The 25,163-nt window shown below is 38.1% G+C and overlaps 1 protein-coding gene across 1 annotated transcript in view; it reads left to right on the top strand.

Moving 5' to 3' along the window:
- The window catches only part of LOC134647819 (dual specificity calcium/calmodulin-dependent 3',5'-cyclic nucleotide phosphodiesterase 1), a 253,094-nt gene that overhangs the window by 216,211 nt on the left and 11,720 nt on the right, over positions 1-25,163 (top strand). Inside the window, exons 7-9 of the mRNA XM_063502145.1 lie at positions 15,303-15,419; positions 19,749-19,889; positions 20,637-20,806. Of these exons, the coding sequence (XP_063358215.1) occupies positions 15,303-15,419; positions 19,749-19,889; positions 20,637-20,806 (428 nt within the window). The remainder of the gene's footprint in view (positions 1-15,302; positions 15,420-19,748; positions 19,890-20,636; positions 20,807-25,163) is intronic.

Genomic DNA, 25,163 nt, shown 5'->3' on the forward strand with positions numbered 1-25,163 from the left:
AAATAATTAAAAAATTAAAAATATACAAAAATAAAACCAAAATAAAATAACTTAATATAATATCTTTTTTAAAAAAAGGGAACCGCCTTCAAAAAACCAACCCACTGAAAAGTACAAAATAATTTTTATATGGCACCCCTTTACGTGTCCAGTCCCTATCCCAAGGCGTAAAGCAATTTTTTGCCAAAAAGTAATTAATACGTAATAATAAGAAAATTAATAATCATCCGGGTAATTACTTAGTTTTTGAAGGCGGTGCCAAACCAACAAAAACAGTCTTTATTACCAATCAGAAAAACAATACGAGTACGTAGTACCTACAAGAACTAAATTAATGGGTAAACTAAGTATGTCTTTATAATGCAAGTAAGTACAGCGTTCTTCGTTGTCTAAAATATCGGTTCTCAAAAATTTTGGTTTGGCACCGACTTCAAAAACTAAGTAATTATCCGGATGATTATTAATTTTCTTATTATTACGTATTAATTACTTTTTGGCAAAAAATTGCTTTACGCCTTGGGATAGGGACTGGACACGTAAAGGGGTGCCATATAAAAATTATTTTGTACTTTTCAGTGGGTTGGTTTTTTGAAGGCGGTTCCCTTTTTTTAAAAAAGATATTTGCATAATGGTATACGGAACCCTTAGTGCGTGAGTCCGACTCGCACTTGGCCGGTTTTTGGCGTTTGATATGGCGCCAGCTTGATAAGCATCACACTGTGTACAAACATTATCTCACGTTGTCCCCTAAAACTTAGAATTTTTCATAATCGTCCCCTAAAATGCGCAAGTCTCCACCATCACTTGGCATTCGCAAAACGCATCGCGATTAGAGACGTGCGCCGAATCCGTGTGCTGGCAGAATATTCAATTAGGAGCCAGAGTTGGGTTTAATTACAGAAAATCATTAATATTTAGCCTTGAATAATTTTACGGTTTAGACTCACTTGTTTTAAGTCACTCGCGCGACATGTTTCGGAGAGCCTAGGTCTCCTTTCTCAACAACTAACAGTGCGAGCAGTGTTAATATGTCTCACAACAGTTTAAATTCGAATATTTAGCCTGTATACATTAATACCCTTTTGCAAATTTAGAAGAAACCCTAAATAGCAAGCATTGTTAAAGGCCAAAGGTATTTTTGATATCGAAAACCTTCTCTAGAGAAGGTGTTGTAGGTAGGTACCCTAACTTAGAATCAAATCTAAACTTCACTTAAGAGTCATTAAAACGGATTAGTACTTTATGAAGAGATCTTCATACAAAGTGACAAAGGTTCTCATTATTTAGCTATAAAACTGAACCCTAGACGATAAAAATCGCGATGGTACTACGCTTATCAGGTTTTTAAAAAGGTCGGCAACGCGCATGTAACACCTCTGGAGTTGCAGGCGTCCATAGGCTACGGTGACTGCTTACCATCAGGCGGCCCGTATGCTTGTTTGCCACCGATGTGGTATAAAAAAAATTAGTCGCCGTTTTCTACTGACAAGATTCGATAAGATAAAGATAAAAGATAGTTTATTCAAGTAGGCATGCGCTTATGAACGTCAAATAAAGCTACAACGGCTCCAACCCTACACCTCTGCCCCGAAAAAATTTAATTTGCTTGACCAGGTATATCTAAGAGAGGTATATTTATCCAAATATCCAAAGGTATATTTATATATGTATATGTCGGCGACGGATGGTCCCGATGGCGGTGGGCGCGTGGGGGTAGTACCTAGATGTATTACTTCACAGCCAAAATAGTAGGTATGCTACCAACGCATGAAATAAACATTCAGACCCGTTAACCATACTAGTGCCTACTATATTTCAGTACTAAACAATCAAAATGACCAATCACTATTTTTGATTTACAATAAAAGATCACATGAAATCGTTCAAATCTTTATTTTACAAAAGTAAGCTTCTAATGGCACATAAGAAATCAAAATAACACTTGGAATAAAACACTTAGCTAAACGGTTAAAGAACGTGAGAATCTATAAGCTTTCAGAATAATCCTTTAGGTATAAGCCTTCAGGAACGTAGCGAATTAGGCACGAGCTTGGCTAACGTCCGATCTCTAGCGCGGTCCGATCAAGAAGAAAGAAGCCAGTTCCAGCGGCGGAGCCAACCGCTCCCGCCTCCAATTCAAGTTGGTAAACCTGCCTGACCAGTCTACCAACATAACGACAAAAATGCCTGCTCGTGCCTACGTTCACTCAAGATACTCCTCTTGACGATCCAAAGCCTTCTACCTGTCATTTTAGTTCATCAATACGCCAATAGATGGTGGCGTTATTCACTACGCAACTTTATTATTTCGTTACAAGCAAATAATACGTTGCCAAACATTGCTAATCGACTTTTACAGGCGTCTAACTATGAACTGTAATGCTGCAATACGTCTTTCTGGTGTCTCGCTCCGACACGGCCGTCCTGCGTTACACACGTCCTCGTGTGTGGGTGTACGCATTTGATTCTGTAACAAAATACTCAGCACAGTATCTCATCGCTCGGTCATTCCTGACCAACAATTTGGGTCTCACTCAAATTACTATTAAAATCAAACTTTGTTATCAATCAAACCAGAAAAAATAATTGTTCAAAATTACTTTAACAATCCTCAATTCTCTAGTCAAAAATAGTCCATCGAGCAACGACTAAATAAAATAATCATCAGTAATCATCGCCGCTATCTAACGGATACACTCCAATAATCATCGCCTCCATCTGGCGGATACTCTCAAATTTATGTGAAAACAGAACAATCCCAAACATCAAAAACACAAATCACAACAGCTCAAAATTCATTGCTCGACAGTATCACTACTATTGTCGTCAATATCAATTTACAGGGAAATTATCTGGCATTTAAAAAAAAATTGGTCATATGTGATCTAAATTTTTGTAAGACATCTTAAAATAAATAACATTCTGAATTGATAGTTTCAATTTTACTCATATGAACACAGTACATAAACAGGAATTCATTTTTAACAAAACAACACCAGTCCTTCGGTGCATTGCCAGTCCTTCGGCAGATACCAGACCCTCGTCAGAAGTAACCATCTCAGCCGCGTAAGTGCTACTCCTCGCAAAGAGCATTCTGCACATAAAAAGCAGACCACGTGCACCTCTTACATGCTCCGGCACTTCTGATGCGGTCACTAAACAATACCCAGTCCATCGAAAGCAAAACACTAGTGCCCAGTCCATCGGGCGTACTTTCAGTCCATCGAAAGCAAAACAGTATTGCCCAGTCCATCGGGCATGCCTTCAGTCCATCGAAAGCATGACAGTATTGCCCAGTCCATCGGGCGTGCCTTCAGTCTATTGAAAGCAAAACAGTAGTGCCCAGTCCATCGGGCATAATTTCAGTCCTACGAAAGTACAAGCTTTCAGTAGTTTCAGTCCGTCGAAAGCAAAACAATGTTAACAGTGAATTCCAAAAAAAAGAAAATAAAACAGGTCTTTAAATCATGTTACTCAGAACCATTGGTACTATCAGCGTCAACTGATCAACTGAAACTGAACATTACTGATCAAAATTACTAAAGTTAGCTTTCTTCTTTAGCTTTAACAACAGAAACTCGCTCAAGACTTCTATGCAGAAGTAAAACATCTCAAAATAATCCCAACGAAATGGGAACTGCTCACCAGCTTAATAAAGTATGATGCACGCGACCAAGTCAAAGGTGGTGGTGGTGAGGTCCAACCCAAGCACGGAGGCTGATCCTTTCCGCTTGCCGTTGCCGTTGCTGTGGCAGATTGCGAGAGACACGATGTGGTTCAACATAGCTGGCTGTTACTGAAATCATCATTTGCACGGTATCAGGTTCATCATGTATGCAGGCTAAACTCAAAAGGTTTATGAAATGCAAGGTGGCAGACACAAAAAAAACATGTTTTCAATGTATACGGGGCTTCAAAAATCTCAGAATAAAATTTAAACTTCAATGAGTGCGTTTTCTTTCATTCTATGAACAAAAAAACACGTGTTCCAAAAATAAGTAACACGGTAAAATGGGCCAATACGAAAAGTGACAGCTTATTAGTTACGTTCGACTGTTATGCTTCGCCATTACACTCAAAATAAAATTCACTAATAAACAATTAGAACGAAACCTGTCCTTTTATTTCCAAATCTCCAGCACAGAAGATACTGCACAGCTGCTTCTGTGTCACGGGCGTAATGGTGTCTGCAAAGTTCGCTCGGCTCTGGCTGCAGGACACTGTAACATTAATTTTCATATGCGTAGCTCATGTTTCCATAGTATGCACGATTTGTGATCTATCACGGCATTACGAGCAATAATTTGACGCAATTTTATTAATTACTAAACGTTACAGGGTAAAGATTACATAATCCTTGCATTGGCAAATCAGCAGGATCAATTTCTAACGGTGCATTGTATTTTCATGAAAAAAAAAATATTTTTTGAGGGTAGATGCACAAGTGAGCGATGAAATAATATCACGTCGCGACAGCCAATATTTGATTTTAATTAACAATATGGATTTCACATCAAAATAACTTAAGATCACTTAGATTTCAACGGATTTTAAAAATTAATTGTATTTTCAAATCAATTATTGAGGGTAGATTCAGAAGTGAGCGATGAAATAATATCACGTCGCGACAGCCAATATTTGATTTTAATTAACAATATGGATTTCATACCAAAATAACTTAAGATCACTTAGATTTAAATGGATTTTAAAAATTAATTGTATGTTCAAATCAATTATTGAGGGTAGATTCACAAGTGAGCGATGAAATAGTATCACGTCGTGATAGCTAATACTTGGTTTTAATTAACAGTATGGATTTCAAATCAAAATAACTCAAGATCGCTTCGATTTAAATGGATTACAAAAATTAATTATAAAGAAACGTAACGATCCCAGAGATGACGTCACGTAAAGACCGCTATGCTCGACTGCCTCAATCATAATTCACAGTTTCACAATAATTCTCACCAAATAACAATGAATTACACTCACCATTCAATCAAGGTTAGACACGTGAGCTTACCATTACAAAGTGTCCAGATTATGGAATGTAGGTCACCAGAAATACACCACGCTCCCAGGTGGCTGTGTAAGCAATACATGAAACTCCGCATCTATCCCACTTCTGATGACGGAGACGGATGGTCCCGATGGCGGTGGGCGCGTGGGGGTAGTACCTAGATGTATTACTTCACAGCCAAAATAGTAGGTATGCTACCAACGCATGAAATAAACATTCAGACTCGTTAACCATACTAGTGCCTACTATTATTTCAGTACTAAATAATCAAAATAAACGATCTTACGATGGAATCGGATTCAATAACAAATAAAAAGATCACATGAAATCGTTCAAATCTTTATTTAAGTCAAACTACACCGGCTCCAACCCTACACCTCTGACCCGAGAAGATTTAACCCGGCAACAAACTCGGCGGGACACATCTTTTCAAAACAACACATAGTTTCTTTATTTTACAAAAGTAAGCTTCTAATGGCACATAAGAAATCAAAATAACACTTGGAATAAAACACTTAGCTAAACGGTTAAACAACGTGAGAATCTATAAGCTTTCAGAATAATCCTTCAGGTGTAAGCCTTCAGGAACGTAGCGAATTAGGCACGAGCTTGGCTAACGTCCGATCTCTAGCGCGGTCCGATCAAGAAGAAGGAAGCCAGTTCCAGCGGCGGAGCCAACCGCTCCCGCCTCCAATTCAAGTTGGTAAACCTGCCTGACCAGTCTACCAACATAACGACAAAAATGCCTGCTCGTGCCTACGTTCACTCAAGATACCCCTCTTGACGTTCCAAAGCCTTCTACCTGTCATTTTCGTTCAACAATACACCAATAGATGGCGTTATACTCCCTGCGCAACTTTATTATTTAGTTACAAGCAAGTATTACGTAGCCAAACATTGCTAATGGATTTTATACAGGCGTCTAACTATGAACTGTAATGCTGCAATACGTCTTTCTGGTGTCTCGCTCCAACACGGCCGTCCTGCGTTACACACGTCCTCGTGTGTGGGTGTACGCATTTGATTCTGTAACAAAATACTCAGCACAGTATCTCATCGCTCGGTCATTCCTGACCAACAATTTGGGTCTCACTCAAATTACTATTAAAATCAAACTTTGTTATCAATCAAACCAGAAAAAATAATTGTTCAAAATTACTTTAACAATCCTCAATTCTCTAGTCAAAAATAGTCCATCGAGCAACGACTAAATAAAATAATCATCAGTAATCATCGCCGCTATCTAACGGATACACTCCAATAATCATCGCCTCCATCTGGCGGATACTCTCAAATTTATGTGAAAACAGAACAATCCCAAACATCAAAAACACAAATCACAACAGCTCAAAATTCATTGCTCGACAGTATCACTACTATTGTCGTCAATATCAATTTACAGGGAAATTATCTGGCATTTAAAAAAAAATTGGTCATATGTGATCTAAATTTTTGTAAGACATCTTAAAATAAATAACATTCTGAATTGATAGTTTCAATTTTACTCGTATGAACACAGTACATAAACAGGAATTCATTTTTAACAAAACAACACCAGTCCTTCGGTGCATTGCCAGTCCTTCGGCAGATACCAGACCCTCGTCAGAAGTAACCATCTCAGCCGCGTAAGTGCTACTCCTCGCAAAGAGCATTCTGCACATAAAAAGCAGACCACGTGCACCTCTTACATGCTCCGGCACTTCTGATGCGGTCACTAAACAATACCCAGTCCATCGAAAGCAAAACACTAGTGCCCAGTCCATCGGGCGTACTTTCAGTCCATCGAAAGCAAAACAGTATTGCCCAGTCCATCGGGCATGCCTTCAGTCCATCGAAAGCATGACAGTATTGCCCAGTCCATCGGGCGTGCCTTCAGTCTATTGAAAGCAAAACAGTAGTGCCCAGTCCATCGGGCATAATTTCAGTCCTACGAAAGTACAAGCTTTCAGTCAGGGATGTTGCGAACATCCGCATCCGCATCCGCAACCGCGGAACATCCGCATTATTTTCAACATCCGCATCCGCATCCGCATCCGCATAAAATCGATGCGGAGCTTATGCGGATGCGGATGTTGAACAAGTCGGTACAGGAACGTCTTAGCGGCGGCGGCGTAAGTGCTAGGTAATTTCGTCATTACCTATAACGAAATCGTCTAGATCCAGAAAAGTCGGCGAAGTTACTGTTTATTAAATATAACGCACCTATATTCTTGCTCAAATACTAAACGTTTGGTTTTTTTAATAAAAAAATACTAAAAATGTAATATTTGACGTTTTCTAAGTACCTAATCTTGACATCCGCATCCGCATCCGCATCCGCGGATGTGAGCCTTTAAAAATCCGCATCCGCATCCGCGGATGTCAAAAAATCTGCATCCGCAACATCCCTGCTTTCAGTCCGTCGAAAGCAAAACAATGTTAACAGTGAATTCCAAAAAAAAGAAAATAAAACAGGTCTTTAAATCATGTTACTCAGAACCATTGGTACTATCAGCGTCAACTGATCAACTGAAACTGAACATTACTGATCAAAATTACTAAAGTTAGCTTTCTTCTTTAGCTTTAACAACAGAAACTCGCTCAAGACTTCTATGCAGAAGTAAAACATCTCAAAATAATCCCAACGAAATGGGAACTGCTCACCAGCTTAATAAAGTATGATGCACGCGACCAAGTCAAAGGTGGTGGTGGTGAGGTCCAACCCAAGCACGGAGGCTGATCCTTTCCGCTTGCCGTTGCCGTTGCTGTGGCAGATTGCGAGAGACACGATGTGGTTCAACATAGCTGGCTGTTACTGAAATCATCATTTGCACGGTATCAGGTTCATCATGTATGCAGGCTAAACTCAAAAGGTTTATGAAATGCAAGGTGGCAGACACAAAAAAAACATGTTTTCAATGTATACGGGGCTTCAAAAATCTCAGAATAAAATTTAAACTTCAATGAGTGCGTTTTCTTTCATTCTATGAACAAAAAAACACGTGTTCCAAAAATAAGTAACACGGTAAAATGGGCCAATACGAAAAGTGACAGCTTATTAGTTACGTTCGACTGTTATGCTTCGCCATTACACTCAAAATAAAATTCACTAATAAACAATTAGAACGAAACCTGTCCTTTTATTTCCAAATCTCCAGCACAGAAGATACTGCACAGCTGCTTCTGTGTCACGGGCGTAATGGTGTCTGCAAAGTTCGCTCGGCTCTGGCTGCAGGACACTGTAACATTAATTTTCATATGCGTAGCTCATGTTTCCATAGTATGCACGATTTGTGATCTATCACGGCATTACGAGCAATAATTTGACGCAATTTTATTAATTACTAAACGTTACAGGGTAAAGATTACATAATCCTTGCATTGGCAAATCAGCAGGATCAATTTCTAACGGTGCATTGTATTTTCATGAAAAAAAAAATATTTTTTGAGGGTAGATGCACAAGTGAGCGATGAAATAATATCACGTCGCGACAGCCAATATTTGAATTTAATTAACAATATGGATTTCACATCAAAATAACTTAAGATCACTTAGATTTCAACGGATTTTAAAAATTATTTGTATTTTCAAATCAATTATTGAGGGTAGATTCACAAGTGAGCGATGAAATAATATCACGTCGCGACAGCCAATATTTGATTTTAATTAACAATATGGATTTCATACCAAAATAACTTAAGATCACTTAGATTTAAATGGATTTTAAAAATTAATTGTATTTTCATGAAAAATCAATTATTGAGGGTAGATTCACAAGTGAGCGATGAATAATATCACGTCGTGATAGCTAATACTTGGTTTTAATTAACAGTATGGATTTCAAATCAAAATAACTCAAGATCGCTTCGATTTAAATGGATTACAAAAATTAATTACAAAGAAACATAACGATCCCAGACATGACGTCACGTAACGACCGCTATGCTCGACTGCCTCAATCATAATTCACAATTTCACAATAATTCTCACCAAATAACAATGAATTACACTCGCCATTCAATCAAGGTTAGACACGTGAGCTTACCTTACCACGTGTTCAGATTATGGAATGTAGGTCACCAGAAATACACCACGCTCCCAGGTGGCTGTGTAAGCAATACATGAAACTCCGCATCGATCCCACTTCTGATGTCGGCGACGGATGGTCCCGATGGCGGTGGGCGCGTGGGGGTAGTACCTAGATGTATTACTTCACAGCCAAAATAGTAGGTATGCTACCAACGCATGAAATAAACATTCAGACCCGTTAACCATACTAGTGCCTACTATATTTCAGTACTAAACAATCAAAATGACCAATCACTATTTTTGATTTACAATAAAAGATCACATGAAATCGTTCAAATCTTTATTTTACAAAAGTAAGCTTCTAATGGCACATAAGAAATCAAAATAACACTTGGAATAAAACACTTAGCTAAACGGTTAAAGAACGTGAGAATCTATAAGCTTTCAGAATAATCCTTTAGGTATAAGCCTTCAGGAACGTAGCGAATTAGGCACGAGCTTGGCTAACGTCCGATCTCTAGCGCGGTCCGATCAAGAAGAAAGAAGCCAGTTCCAGCGGCGGAGCCAACCGCTCCCGCCTCCAATTCAAGTTGGTAAACCTGCCTGACCAGTCTACCAACATAACGACAAAAATGCCTGCTCGTGCCTACGTTCACTCAAGATACTCCTCTTGACGATCCAAAGCCTTCTACCTGTCATTTTAGTTCATCAATACGCCAATAGATGGTGGCGTTATTCACTACGCAACTTTATTATTTCGTTACAAGCAAATAATACGTTGCCAAACATTGCTAATCGACTTTTACAGGCGTCTAACTATGAACTGTAATGCTGCAATACGTCTTTCTGGTGTCTCGCTCCGACATATATATATTTTTTTTATGCTTTGTCCCAATAGCGTGGGATATCATTGGGTAGGTCTTTGCATCCGTCGTCCGCCCATTATTAATAACTACTTTCAATGAAAACTATAGCGGACGTGACCGGTCCAGTCGTTTTTGAGTTATTGCAAAAAAAAATCTTCTGTTCTTAGTAAAAATCTAAAAATACCTAGGTACGTAGAAAGCGCTGCAAAGGTACTCCCTATGATACTAACTTATCGTCCCCGTTTGGCCTATTTTGACAGAACGGTAACTACGAAACTCTACACTGAGCATGGCCCGACATGCTCTCGGCTGATTTTTATTTTTGAGTCATGTTTTGATACATTTAGGTACCTACCTATGTTTGAGGAGTCCTGATTCTGATCGAAATAAATACGAAACCCCAATTTGGGACAACAGTATACATAGTCTACAAGTTCAAAGGTGTGATACTTCATTGGATTTGGAATGATGTTTAGAAAAATGTATTCAAAGCGTTTCTTACCACAGATATAAAATCAAAAGTTATTATAAAATAAAAGCGCGTCTACTCAGCTTTGTATGAACCAAGAAATAATAGTGTTAAACGGTATCCCCTGAGGCAAAAGTGCAATAGGTACTCACTTCACTAACTTCGCCTACTAAGAGGCAAATCGCGACTTTGTTATGGTTTATCGATAACTTCTCACATCACTAGATTATCGACATTAAATGTCGACTATTGCCCATCACTTTTTTGTCTGTGTACGTATTTAGAAACTTGACTCCGCCCCTAAAATTAGTGCGATAGGGACAACTGCAGCTTAGGCGAAAAATCCTGCGTAAAAATCTCAAGAATCGAGATTTCGTACTCGACTGTTTCCTCCTCCAAAACTTAACCAATCGTAACCAAATTTGGAAATATAAATAAATATGAAATTATCTGTGTCGGACTGTTGTTCTTTTTTGGCTAACTGGTAGGTATCAGTTTTGAATACCACGCCTCTCATTGCGGCAAAGTAAATTAGGCCATTTTGGCCATGTTTGAAGGGCTCTAGCGCCTTAAAAAACAAAAATATCAAAAAAGCAAAACAGTCCGACACAGATATTGACAATAATAATCTGTGTTGAAAAAATCATTGCTCTAGCTTCTAAAACCACGGAGGAAACAGTCGAGTACGTTTGTATGGATAAATGGCCGTCCTGTTGGCTCTTAATCAAGTTTTGGCCAGTCCACAGTATACACTGCCAATGTCTAAGAAGTATTAATTTATTCCTTTATAAAACTTTCCAAGCCTCAATTAAGTAATTTATTTTATGTATTTGTTACAAAAACATAAGTCAATATAATAGATTAAGACGGAATTTATGTTTGTATCACTCACACAAATTTGCAAATACATAGTACACTTCCACATTTAAACCCAGAAACCGACTCAAAGCCGCCGTACAAACATCGTTATATTTGCAAACCTTTTTGTCCAACTTGTTCGAGGGTCCCTCGGCGTATTGTTTCTGACCTAAACATTACTAAGCCTTAGGGATGTTTACTGTGTTTTCTACACATGTTAGCAAAAGCCGCATTTAGGGCTTGAATGTTCCTGAATACAGAACTTTGCTATTATTATGTACAATGTGTACATACTTCAATACCTATCGACATTTACGTAGGTTTTGTATATTGTACATATAGGTACACATATTATTATATATGTTTATTTGTCTTAAAGTATATTATAGTTTATAGTGCTTGTTTTTCGTTAGTTATCATAAAGATATTGCTGTATGCTAGTTGTTTTCGTTTTGTGCTCTCCCAGCTACATATCAATAAATTGCGTGATTTATGACCTATTACATTAAATTTAAATTTAGATTATTATAAATAAAATTGCTTTATTTCACGTCGTTTACTATGGGCGAGAAATGTTTTAACATGAATATATTATGTACTAGCCGCCGCCCTCGACCTCATTTGCGTAGAATTTATTATCCTTCAACCTTATTTTCACCATTAGGTATTAAATTTCTCCAAAAATCCTTTCTTGGTGGAGCCATATAACATCTTAGAAAATATAATTTTAAGCTTCAATACTTATAGACTGTACGAGTAAATTCAAGTACAGTAGAGTCCGGTTATAACGACGCCCAAGGGACCGCTGATATTACGTCGTATTAACCGGACGTCGTACAAAACGAACTGCCAATTTTAATATATTTTTTAATCAAAATAATTACGTCATTTTGTATTTATTAATACTTATGCGACAATCAAAGAAAAAAAAACATTTCCTTTAAAATATTTATTTACGTTAGTATTACAACACTTTGTCTTAAATGGAGAGACTTGTGTGTTTAGAAGAAGCCACACTTTTCAAGGTAGTCAACTCACTCGTCATCCGCAAATTACTCGAATCCCGTAAAATAAAAAGTCGTAATTCTTGGGGATCTGACGTTGTTTTATCACACAGTTCCTATGGCCATCTCCTGTGTCCATCATCAGATCAGCTCGAAGGTACCTACCAAAATATTGCATTGTACCCAACTTATGTACATAATTAAGTATGTGAAGTTTAAACTCGATTGAATAATGGGAATTGGGTTTTATTTAGTTTGCAAGATTACGAAAAGTCACATGACTATTTCATCTTGCTGCGTATACGCAAAAGGGGGAGGGGAGTTAGGTGCGCGGGACGGAGTAAGCTTCTTACCAACTACCTATTTATTTGTAAAAACTACGTCGCTCGTCGTTGTAACCGGACTTGAGGGACGGATTTTGAGTCAATTTCCGTCGTTATAAGCGGAGTCGTAATAAACGGTTGTACTTTCATAGTAGTTCATACTAAAACCAAACAAGTGCCTATACTTACGTCGCTATAAGCGGTTGGTTGTTATATGCGAAGTCGTACTAATCGGACTCTACTGTACCAGTTACAACTGTAATATTTTGAATAAAATTCACAATCCAGGGCGAAAAGATATAACTTGGTTTAACTTTAGGGGTAGTTTGTTATCTCGATGTTTTTAAAAACAGACGGGACACTCTTCGATTATGTGACAAACATTATTCATGTTATTTTGTATGTAAATTCATTTATTTCTAAACTTATCTGTATATGTATAAGTAGAATATACCTACTTATATAAGTACTTTTACAAATCTTTCATAAGACTCAAACATATCAAAACGTATTTAACTCGAAGATTCCTCAACGTTATTCCAAAGAGAATAGAGAGTTACTGTCATGGTAAATTATGTAGCCCCAGTACATTTACTGCCATCTTTTGACAAAAGATTAAAACTGTTAGAACGCCATTTGACTTTGACCCTTATTATTTCACTGATATATGTTAATTTGTCTAATATTTAAATTAACGCCATCTACCCGAGTGTAGGCCAAAGGTTATGGCGCCATCGCTCGAAAAGATTGCACCATACCTTTGGCCTCTACATAATTTACTTTGACAATCCGCCTCTATTTCAAATTCTGTTTGGTTATTCGCTCCATAACGAGTAGCTTTATTAGGAGCCATCTGCGTTGGTTATAATGATATGACTTACATACATTATTGTGTCTTGTCCATTATTTTAAGGTCGTCCAGGTTTTACGTAAACGTCACAAAAGCAAACACACCCGGTGACCGCACACTTGCATCATTATTCACACAAATGTTTTGTTCATTTGCCTCGCTCCCAACTCCTAACTCCTTTGTTCCTCCGAGCTGACTTTTGTTGAAGTTGCCTTTTGTATAACGATTAATGAAATTATAATCGCGAATCGACAATGAGCGTTCATTAAAAGTGAGTAAATGTTCGCGAAGCCTAATTAAATATACCTACGGGTATTTATTTGTTGTGTCAATGTTTTAATTGAGTTGGTAACAATAACAAGACGAGCCTTGTGAATGTGTTCAACTAGTATATTAGGTATGATTTCGGTGTTTTACATTAAATAACAGTTGTTATCAGGCTCTTGCACTAGTGACATACCTAATACTCAACAGCAAAACTTGAAATAGGTACATAAGTTTTTTGGTTTTCGTCTATATAGTTCTCACATATTTAAAGTTCAAATAATTATATTCATGTTCAACTTTCTTTGAATTTTCTTAGAATTTTTAGAGCTTTGAAGCTAAGTACTATAGAGGTAATTATTATTATTGGACGGAAAGATCTGAATGCTTAGCCATACTTAATGCTTAATTACAGAAAATTATAAGATTAGCGAAAAGCAAGAAATTATTAGCAATTTACGCGAAACAAGGCCTACTTCCCAAGTTTTCAAAACAAGTTAGCAAGTTGTAATTTGATGGTTACAAATAACATGGTATGTAAGTATATTGAGAAAAAAAAATGTCTCCAAACTAAACCATTCCCCATCTATTTTTAAGTAGTTTATTTTTGACCGTTTTTTTCATCAGACCAATTTATAGGTGTAAGTTCCACGAGTATTTACCAGTTATAAGAAACTGACAAATGTAATTATGATCGTATATGTTGTTGTATTTTTTTAATTAGACCTGAGAGTTAATTAGGTTGTGAATATATTTATTATCGGGCTGTTAGAAAAAAAACCTAACATCGAAGGTTAAAGCCGTTCAGAACCTAACCTAACAGAGTTAGTTTTGCCCTTATCCATCTAATTTGCTCATTTTATAAAATTATGCTAATTCATTTTGTGATAGTTAAAGATAAAGATAAAGATAAAAGATAGTTTATTCAAGTAGGCATAATTACAATGCGCTTATGAACGTCAAATAAAGCTAGGTAGACCGGCTCCAACCCTACACCTCTGCCCCGAGAAGATTTAAGTCCCCCCTCAATTGGAGGAGGGTATCCCAACCCAATATGGGACCTGCAACAAACTCGGCGGGACACTTTAAAAAAAAAAAATTTTTATACATCTTATACTTAATTAACATGCATTACGAGAAAATAACTAAAAAAAATACAATTTAAATTACTATAGAATTTTGCAATTATACACATAAGGTGTAATACAATTTGTATGGAATCATACAAATACGTAGCTCTTTCAGAAAACATATCAAATTCTTACAAAAGGAAAAGAAAATAAAATTATTAAAATAAATGGGAAAACAATAAATCTGATTGATTGTTATGAAATTACCAATATAACATATTTGATGTGCTTTCTTAACTGAGCTGTGTCACTTATAACTCTATGCATAATACAATGTTTTTAATTGCTTTTAGTTTTTATTTGTTAAAGTTATAGTTAATGATTTTATGCATCATGCGGATTATGCGGATTCGTTAATAAGTGTTATGCCTTATTATAATTATGCCTGTTTAATGTTATGAACAATTATATTATGCCAAATCTGTTATGCGAATTCATATTATGACAATTGATGTTAGGCGTATTAAGGGGCACCCCTAGAAAGTAAAATGAACTTTCCTTTGCCGCAGACGCTGGACGAGTGGTCATTCGACGTGTTCGCGCTGTTCGAGGCGGCCGCGGGCGCGCCGCTCAAGTACCTGGGCTACGAGCTGCTCAACCGATACGGGATGATACACAAGTTTAAGGTAAGTTAATAAGGTCTACTTTCCTTTGCACCACTCCTGTCAAAACAAGATCATTTAATTTGATGAGGCATGACAGGTATACAGGGAAACAACGACTTTGAGTACAGATTTGTATTGTCGCGGCCCATTTGAGGAGAACGCAGAACTTTGCCAGAAAAGGAGAATGGCTGAGACAAGATGCAGGAATGGAAACTACAATCACACGCGCAAACAAGAGGAAAGTGTAAGAGCAGGGGGAGGATATACCCTTTTGATATAAAAATGAGTTCAAAGTCTTTAGTTATTAAAGGTTCTCTGTCTTTTGTCTGTAAAAATTCTCAAATCCCGATAGTAATTTTTATATATTTATTATTGTATTTACCCACTGTCATTCTTGTAGGTACTGTGTTGTCATATTTCGACATTCCAACAGTAACGCAACTTACGCAACTAACCTACAAATTAGCTCAATGAAATAAATAAATTTTACTTATTTTAACCGCCAAAGAATTTTAAATGGTCCAATTTCTTCCAAAGCTCCTTACGAGAAGTTAAAGCAACGCTCCGTTTTATTTAAGCCAGACATGAGTCTTCAATTTAATCAGCGCGTTCTCGAGGCTTCTCATTGGTCCATCGTGACATTTAAAAAGTTTTTGTCGTCGTTAAGTACGTGCTGCTGAAGATAAATAAAAATTAAAGAAGGGGAGTTTCGGTTTTCGTTAACGAATACTTGGGCACGTATTGAGTACCTACATGACTAACCAAAAAGTACAGTGTGATCTGGAATCTTACGATTTTATTACATTCCTAATTTAATTATTAAATTAATTACTACCTACTTACTTATACAAGACTTTTTAAGAAACCGCGTCAATATCCGATTGAAAATAAATTGAGCAATTGAAGTTAGGTAACGATTTTATATACGTAATGAAATAAAAAATTAAAGCTTACCTTAACAAACGTGGAATATTTTATAACCCTTATACCTACCGCGGTATTCGGAAAACAAGATCCGTTCTAGACTAGAGAACGATACGATATGTACTAGATACGTTGTAGTTTACATTTCAACTAGTTCTCTTTTGCAGCTCAATTCGGGCAAAAATGTCACTTTTACGTTAAAATATCGTAATAATATCTTGTGGAAATCGTTCAAAAGTATCTTCAGAATCGCGGAAATGTCAAATTTGACAGGCTAGATCTTAAAATTATCGTTATCGTATCTTGGTGATGTCTAATAGATGTCTAGTTTAAAATCCGAATCGGGTCCACATTGTTTATTAGCACCAACTGATTAGGGATTTCCCTAAATTATTAAGAGGAAATACCTCATTTGCCCGTAGATTACAGTGACTTTGCCGTTGCCCATTCGTCTAAATTATCTTAGCTTCGAAGACCTTTTCCTTATCCTAATGGATAAATAGGCGGTCTTAGTTGCGAATTTCCATTTTTTTTACTTTGTTGCTACGTGGTGACTTGGTGAGGTCAGATAGATTGATATGCATAATTATTTCATTTTATAAGTGTAAGTCAAATATCCATACCATGCTATTTCGACTAGGTACACATATAAAATTTAAAGAAAATCTTGAAAGTGAAATCAATTTCTTTATTTGTAGATATGCCAAATATTACGCGTGTTTTAAGCGCGCCTTGCCCATATATTACCATCTGTAAAAACATAAATAAAACATACCCAAAGCGGTAATTTGCACGTTAAAAATAACTTTTCGAAACTTCAAAGACTCGCATGTAGGCTCTCCAACGAGTACATAACGTCGTATCTAACATGTTATTTCTGGAAGTTTTCGTCATTTTGAAACGGGAGTTTGAAATTCCCATCACCGACGAAAGCTGAGACAAACTTTTAATAGAACCAAGATACCTTAAAAGCTTCGGATTCTTTAGTATTCAGGAATGTCGGTACGTGCGCTTGTCTAAGGATATTTTGCGAAAATAACAAATTAATAAGAGGTGGACGTGATCCACGAAGTTTTGAGCTATATAATTATTTTTGCTCTGGGAAAACAAATTAGTTTCGGAACTTTAGTGAAAGTATGATTGGTAAAAATGTTAAGTGCGTGAGAAGAATGATGAATAGGTTTGTGGGTGGGAAGACCTATCCTAAACCGGGATAGGTTTACCCGCGGGAAGGATAGGTCTTTCACTCTTAAACTTTCTCAGCTCTGAAATATTTTTATCTGTGTAAAAAAAGATATAGTATTTGCATTTAGACCGAGTGAAGCGAAAATCTCCGTTCTTAGGTATGTCATCTTCTACAGGTCGCATTTTGTCAACCGTTTGTGATTTTTTTAATGGCGGAGCCACTGAGGTTCGCGAGGTCTACAGGGGGCCTACAGCGGAAACCGAAATTCGCAAATTGCAGGGATCTTTCTTGTTTACTCCAATGAAGGCGTAATAAGAGTGACAGAGAAAGATGTCCGTAACTTGCGAAATTCCATTTTCGCGGTTATTATAGCCCAGCTCACAGAGCCACTATTCTTTGGGCCATGTTATTCCAGCTAAACCTAAGATTATCTGTTAATTTATCAAAATAATTAATAAAGTAGAAAATTCAAAAAAAAATCTTTTTTATCTGATACTCGTAAATCTTATATGGCAATTTAGTCTAATGCATCGTCGAAATCCAATAATCCAGCCATCTGCATTGAGCTATTAGGTTAAGCTCCGTAATTTTACTTTTATTAATACCTACTTTGTCTGTCTAGCAGAAGATAGGGTTTTTAACCTTCAATTAGTTTGGTATACTATGTTTTCAATATAACTTCGCTAAGATCCTTGAGAAAATAGTCACTGATCAACTTTCTTCTGCATTGCGTCGACATATCATTCCAAACCAACATGGTTTTCTCCGCGGTCGTAGTGTGGACTCGAATCTCTTATCTTATACAGAAACCATATTGGACGCGTTGGATAACAACTATCAGGTCGACGCAGTGTATACTGATTTTGCCAAGGCATTCGATAAGGTTTGTCATGAGCGCCTACTTTTGAAGCTCTGGCAATTCGGTATACACGGCGACTTGTTCCGCTGGATAAAATCGTATGTTGAGAATCGTTCACAAGCAGTTGCTGTGCAGGGACACACATCATATTACAGACCTATACCTTCCGGTGTACCGCAGGGATCACATTTGGGACCTTTATTATTTGTGCTGTATATTAATGATATCACAGATTGTATACAAAATTCAAACATGCTATTATACGCCGACGACACAAAGATATTTAGAGTTATTAAAAATATGGACGATTGTACTGCCTTGCAGAATGATCTAAACAATTTTCAGGCTTTTTGTACTTCAAATCACTTATTTTTAAATTCAGACAAATGCTTTATTATCAGCTTCAGTAGGAAGCGAACATCCATAAATAATAAGTACACACTCTGCAACAAAGAGCTGACTCGTGTTAACCAGATCCGTGACCTCGGCGTAATTATGGACTCAAAACTCACCTTCGTACCACACATAGATAACATATTAACTAAATCGTTTAAGCAATTGGGATTTATATTACGAGTAGGAAAGCCGTTTAATAAATTGTCAACTTATAAAGTACTATTTAACAGTTATGTCCGCAGTAGGTTAGAATTTGCTAGCGCCGTTTGGAATCCACTTTACAAAATTCACAGTGATAAAATAGAGAAGGTACAGAGAAAGTTTGTCAAGGCAATTGAGTATCGCACTGGACATAAATACATAGACTATACCACCTCCATGAAAAGACAAAATACTACTTTATTGAGTTCTCGTCGCGAACGTATTGATGTCTTGATCCTCTACAAAATTATTAATAACATCATCGATGCCCCTTCGTTAATACACTCTCTTTCTTTTAGAGTACCCCGGCGTTGTGAGCGAGCTTGTAGAATAAAACCCCTCTTTCATATCCCCCGTAGTCGTACTTCATATGCAAAACACGGTTTCATTAGGAGAGCGTGCAGGCTTTATGATGAAAAGTTTCAAAATGTAGATATTTTTCTTGAAACACTATCTAATTTCAAACGATTATCTTTACAATGTATTCAACAGGCATTATAATTGTTAACTTTCAAGTTTTCTGGCACTGTTCATTAATACACCGTTTAAGTATGTTTGATTTATATAGATAATTCATAATTCTTATGTATTTTCATATTTTAATGTTCAGGTTTATATAATCCAATTAAGGAAACTGTAAGTCTACTACATTACTAAATGCTATTGTATCCAATGTAGCAATACGAGACTGTTTGTTTCTAAATAAAAAAAAAAATAAAAAAAAAAAAAAAAAAAAAAATAACTTATTTTTTCTGTATCTTCATATAAAAAGTTTGTTCCCCAGGTCCCTCCAACGATCCTAGAAAGCTTCCTCAGCAGGATAGAAGAGGGCTATTGCAAGTTCGACAACCCCTACCACAACAACCTACATGCGGCAGACGTCGCGCAAACCGTGCACTACATGCTTTGTCAGACAGGACTTATGGTTAGTGACTATGCTCTGAATTTAATAGTATCGCCGGCGTTAGGCTGCTTTCCACTGAGACAGAGATGAGATATGTGCAGAAAATGGCATTTGATGTATTCCACGTCTCTTGTTCGCTCCGCTGGATTGTCTCATCTGCGCTCATCTCCGCATCAGTGCAAGGCAGCCTTTCGCGGTGCGAGCCTCATTGTTACAGCCTCAGCCGCATCCTTACAATCGCTAAGTCCGCCGCTCCTCAACAGTGAGATGTTACCGCGCAACTCGTAAAGACGAGAAAAACTATCAGCTTCTTTCTTAACACATTAAACTAGACAAAATACTAATAGACTACAACGAAACTAGATAAAATGAAAACTCATTTTAGAAATTGACTAACTTCCATTGCTTCTAAGCATAAAAAAGTATCCGCAACTGAAACCTTTTCGGGCTTCCTCTAAAGGGTCCCACTGATTAACAGTCCGCCGGACGATATCGGCCTGTCAGTAACAAAAAGTTGACAGTTCCGAACAACTGACAGGCCGATATCGTCCGGCGAACTGGTAATCAGTGGGCCCCTTAAAACTAAAAACGTTGTCGACAGTAGTTAAGGGTGACAAACGAATCAATTTAACAACAACAACTGGAACCCTAATACATATTATTGACATATCCCATCCAATAATTTCTTTATCGGTTGACAAATCGCAATGAAAAATCAAGATCAAGTTCTGTAGACTGCTTAAGGATTGATAACGCGTATTTTTCCAGAACTGGCTATCAGACCTGGAGATCTTCGCCACGCTGGTCGCGGCGGTGATCCACGACTTCGAGCACACCGGCACCACGAACAACTTCCACGTGATGTCTGGCTCCGATACGGCGCTGCTGTACAACGACCGTGCCGTGCTTGAAAACCACCACATCAGTGCTGCTTTCAGGTATTTACTGCCAGTACTGCCTCACATGATATAGGTCAATTCACATTATCATTATATCAGTGGAAAGTTTTCCAGAGGCTTCCCTCAAAGATCTGCACAACCGGTCATGAGCTGCTCTTGTAGGCTACCTCACATCATCATCATTACATCAACCAAGATTACCATAGCTTACCAGAGGCCTTCCTCAAAGGTCTCCAAAACCGTTCATGAGCTGCTCTTGTAGGCTACCTCACATCATTATCATTACATCAACCATGATTTCCATAGCTTAGCAGAGGCCTTCCTCAAAGTTCTCCACAACCGATCATGAGCTGCTCGTGTAGGCTACCTCACATCATCATCATTATATCAACCAAGATTTCCATACCTCAGGATAGGTCTCCAAAACCGGTCATGCGCTGCTCTTATCTGACAGTTTTCTGCGATCTAAAGAAGAACGCCGGTGTTGGTACCTTACATTAGGTATCGAACTGCGTCCACCAGTTCGAATTGGCCACCTTTTTGTCCCAGCGTGTATATTACCCCATATAGACCCTTATGAAGAAGCATGGAACCATTTTATACGATTTGTGAGGATACCTACAGCTAGTTCACATTTTTTTCCAATCTTCTGCATTTTTAACAGTCGTCGCCTCAGACCTCAATCTTGTAACTAACAAGGTACAATTCAATATGAAAAAACGTGTCTATTCCTTCATTATTTCTCGAATACGCTCCGATGGAAATAGACATGGAGCAGTCACGTGGAGTTTCCAGTTCGTTAGGGTGGAGTTATCTTTTGTCACATTGCGAATGTACTTATATTATTATAGTTATAGGTCTTTGGTTGATAAGATACGGCCTAGTTTATTTACCATGGTAATATTTCTAAGATGTTTTGAGTGTAAGCAACAAAGTCCCGCTTTGGAGGCGAGCTACGTCCTGATTAGAATATCTAAACTAATTGCCTTAAGTATACTTATAAATACGAATTTATTTATTGACATCTACAATTATAGTTCACCCACGCAGTCTCGCCAGTCACCTTTGACATTAGGATCAATTTTCTATTTTCGTACCTCTAAGTTTAGTTGAAGAGGTTAAAATTAGGACACTGTGACAAAGGTGGGAACTGTGGGACTGGGAATTAATAATCCATAGTAACCTAAAACTATGTTAACCTTATTGTGACCGATCTCCAAATAATTATGTATGCCTTTGCTTCATAATTATCAGGATCATCATAAATACATTTTTTTAGGTAGGTACCTACTGATTTTAGGTGCTAAATAAATGTTAGTTCAGTTTCATGCTGATTTATTTTAAACTAAAATTAAAGTGTATTTTGCCTAAATTAATTGAATGTGTTTCTATTTTCACTTATAAATTGCTATACCTACTAGCGTGACAACGTTATGAAAATGTATGTTGAATTACTTTTTCACGCCAGCGTCCGCTGTGGATTTTTGCTCAAAGATCTTGAGGTCCACGCTAGTGAGATCAAAATTATATTGTCAATGCATCCAAGCTGCAAAAGAATGTCGTTTTTTTCCACCTCGCCTGTCTTGAAGCAATCTCGTTTCACGTTAAATAAAAACTGAGCTATCCTGTCGCTAAAATTTACATTGTTCGCGAGCATGACGCCATCTAGCGGGCATCCCAAGAAGAGGCGGAGTTCCAAGCACGGCCGCGCGGGGGCGCGGCGACAGCCTCTAACACTTTACCATCTTACACGGCAAGGCACACAAGCCGCTCTCGCGATTTTTGCCAATTTTTTATATAAGTCGCCATACATTCTATTTGTAATGTTTCATTTAATTTAATTTAAAAATAAAACAATTCTTAAAATCAAAATAAGAAGAAGTCATTGAAGAGCCCCGTCTGCTGCTCCTGAGACTACCTAAAATCGCTAACCTCCCAAACATTGGACCTCCGAGCCGGAAGCTATCAACCAGCGCCAGGATCAGCAAGAAACGGTCAGGTCATCCATTCTTCACCTTCTTCCCTTCAATCGGCATTGTGCTTATACCGTGTCTATTTTGTAACCTTCCAGTGTCGAGCACGTGTCGCATGGTGCGCACGGCCGCCATTACGTGCCAACAACGAGTTTCGGGAATAAACTGTAAGTGCTTTACATTCTCTCACACACACCATGGCTACTCCTAAAACATCAGTGACTCCGATTTCTTTAACTGTTGATTTAAACGATCCGCGTGTCTTGACGCAAAGACGAGGCACACTCAAGGGTAAACTCACGTTGTTCGCTAAATATGTCGCTACGCTTAATAAGGCTAATTTAACGAATATACAAAAAGTCGAGTTACAATTACGTATAAATAATGCCGCGGGTTATTATCAAGATTTCGATGTCGTTCAAACTAGGATCGAGGAGTTAGCAGTGTCGAGTGACCTCCTTAAACATTTAGAATACCGCGAAGAGTTCGAGGGGCAATATTATCAGACAGTGGCCGCAGCGTCCGAATTAGCTGACGTTGGCAACAGTCCCGCTGTTGCTAACGGCAGCGCCGCTGCCCCTGCCAGCGCGGATTCCGTAGGCTATAAGGTTAAATTACCTACAATATCACTCCCCACCTTCGACGGTTCGTACGAGCATTGGTTAGGGTTTAGGGACACGTATACTTCTCTGATACACGATTCTAAGGACCTGGGTGCCATACAAAAGTTTCATTACCTACGCGCAGCCTTAACCGGCACCGCTTTGCAAGTAATTAAGTTCTTGGAATTTTCAGCAGAGAACTATACGACCGCGTGGGAGCTTCTCGAAAACCGTTTCAACAATCATAGGTTACTAACACACAACTACGTAAAGTCACTTTTCAACACGCAATCATTAAACAAAGAATCGGCTACACAGATTAGAAAGCTGATTGACTCTGTGTTACGTTCCCTTCGTGCCCTGAAGACCCTAGGAGAACCTACGGACTCCTGGGACACGTTAGTCATCTATTTAATAGTCACAAAATTAGACGCGGCTACGGAGCGCGAGTGGGAAGAACACAAGGGCTCAGTCAACTCTAATCGGCAGGATTCTACCTCTCGTATTAAGCTAACTGATTTGATTACTTTTTTACAAAACCGTGCAGATATGTTGGAATCTATTGCGGCAAATCATTCCAAAAATACGCACTCAAATTCGCATGACAACAAAAAGTCATCAAATCAGTCGCAATCACACAATGTACACGCAACGCATAGTTATGCTTCTAGCTCCACGGTTTCACAGTCACACACAAACAAATCCAGTTCCAAACGCACTTCGCCTCGCAATTGTCAAATGTGCAACGCTAATCATCCGCTTTATTCGTGTAATAGTTTCCTAGATTTAACTGTACCCGACAGAGTTAAATTGATTGAGGATAAGAAACTATGTCACAATTGTCTTCGCGTTGGTCACACAGTTAACAATTGCTTTTTGGGCCCGTGTAGGATCTGCCAGAAGAAACATAATAGCTTGATTCATAGCCTGAGTAGTGACAGTGACGGTGCATCAGCTTCGGCTGGCAGTGTAAACAACAAGCCACCGGCGAGCGCCGTCCCCGCCACCTCGACTCATCACACTGTTACACTTAATTCGCACACACTCTCACGGCCGTTAACACCGGTTTTATTATCTACTGTAATAGCAGATGTTGCCGATAGCAACAATAAATTGCATAGGGCTAGAGTTTTTCTCGATAATGGCTCAGAACACAGTTATGTCACGCAATCTTTCATAGATAAATTAAATACGCCTTTGGTACAGTCCACTTACAATATTTCAGGGTTAAGCAAACAAGTCACGCAAACCACACACTCGTGTCAGCTTAACATACAGTCTATTAAAGGTGACTACCATGCACGCATCAATTGCATGGTACTCCCTGTCTTAACGGAACCGCTGCCGTCAGCAGCATTAAGCGCGCATTCCATTCGCATTCCAGATAATATTCAACTCTCGGACCCTAACTATTTCAAATCGTCAGATATTGATATATTGTTAGGCGGTGATTATTTCTGGGGCTTGTTAAATAAGGATCGATTTCCTCTCGCAGAAGGGCCTTATTTACAAGATACTAAATTTGGTTGGATCGTCGTGGGTCCGATCAATAATAAACGCATTAAAACAAATAAGACTACTTGTCATTTCACGCAAACTTTAGACACACAATTAAGACAGTTTTGGGAGCTCGAGGAGGTGCCTAAGATAGGAGACGGACTGACTGACGACGAACGCGCCTGTGAACAGCTGTTCGCTTCGACTACGCAACGCGATAAAGATGGTCGTTTTTTAGTACGTTTACCCCTAAAGGAATCAGCTGATGCGCTCGGCGATACCTACGATGTAGCTAGGAGTAGGTTCTTATCATTAGAACGCAAA

This window comes from Cydia amplana, chromosome 5 (genome assembly GCF_948474715.1).
Source record: "Cydia amplana chromosome 5, ilCydAmpl1.1, whole genome shotgun sequence".
Classification (NCBI taxonomy): Eukaryota; Metazoa; Arthropoda; class Insecta; order Lepidoptera; family Tortricidae; genus Cydia; species Cydia amplana.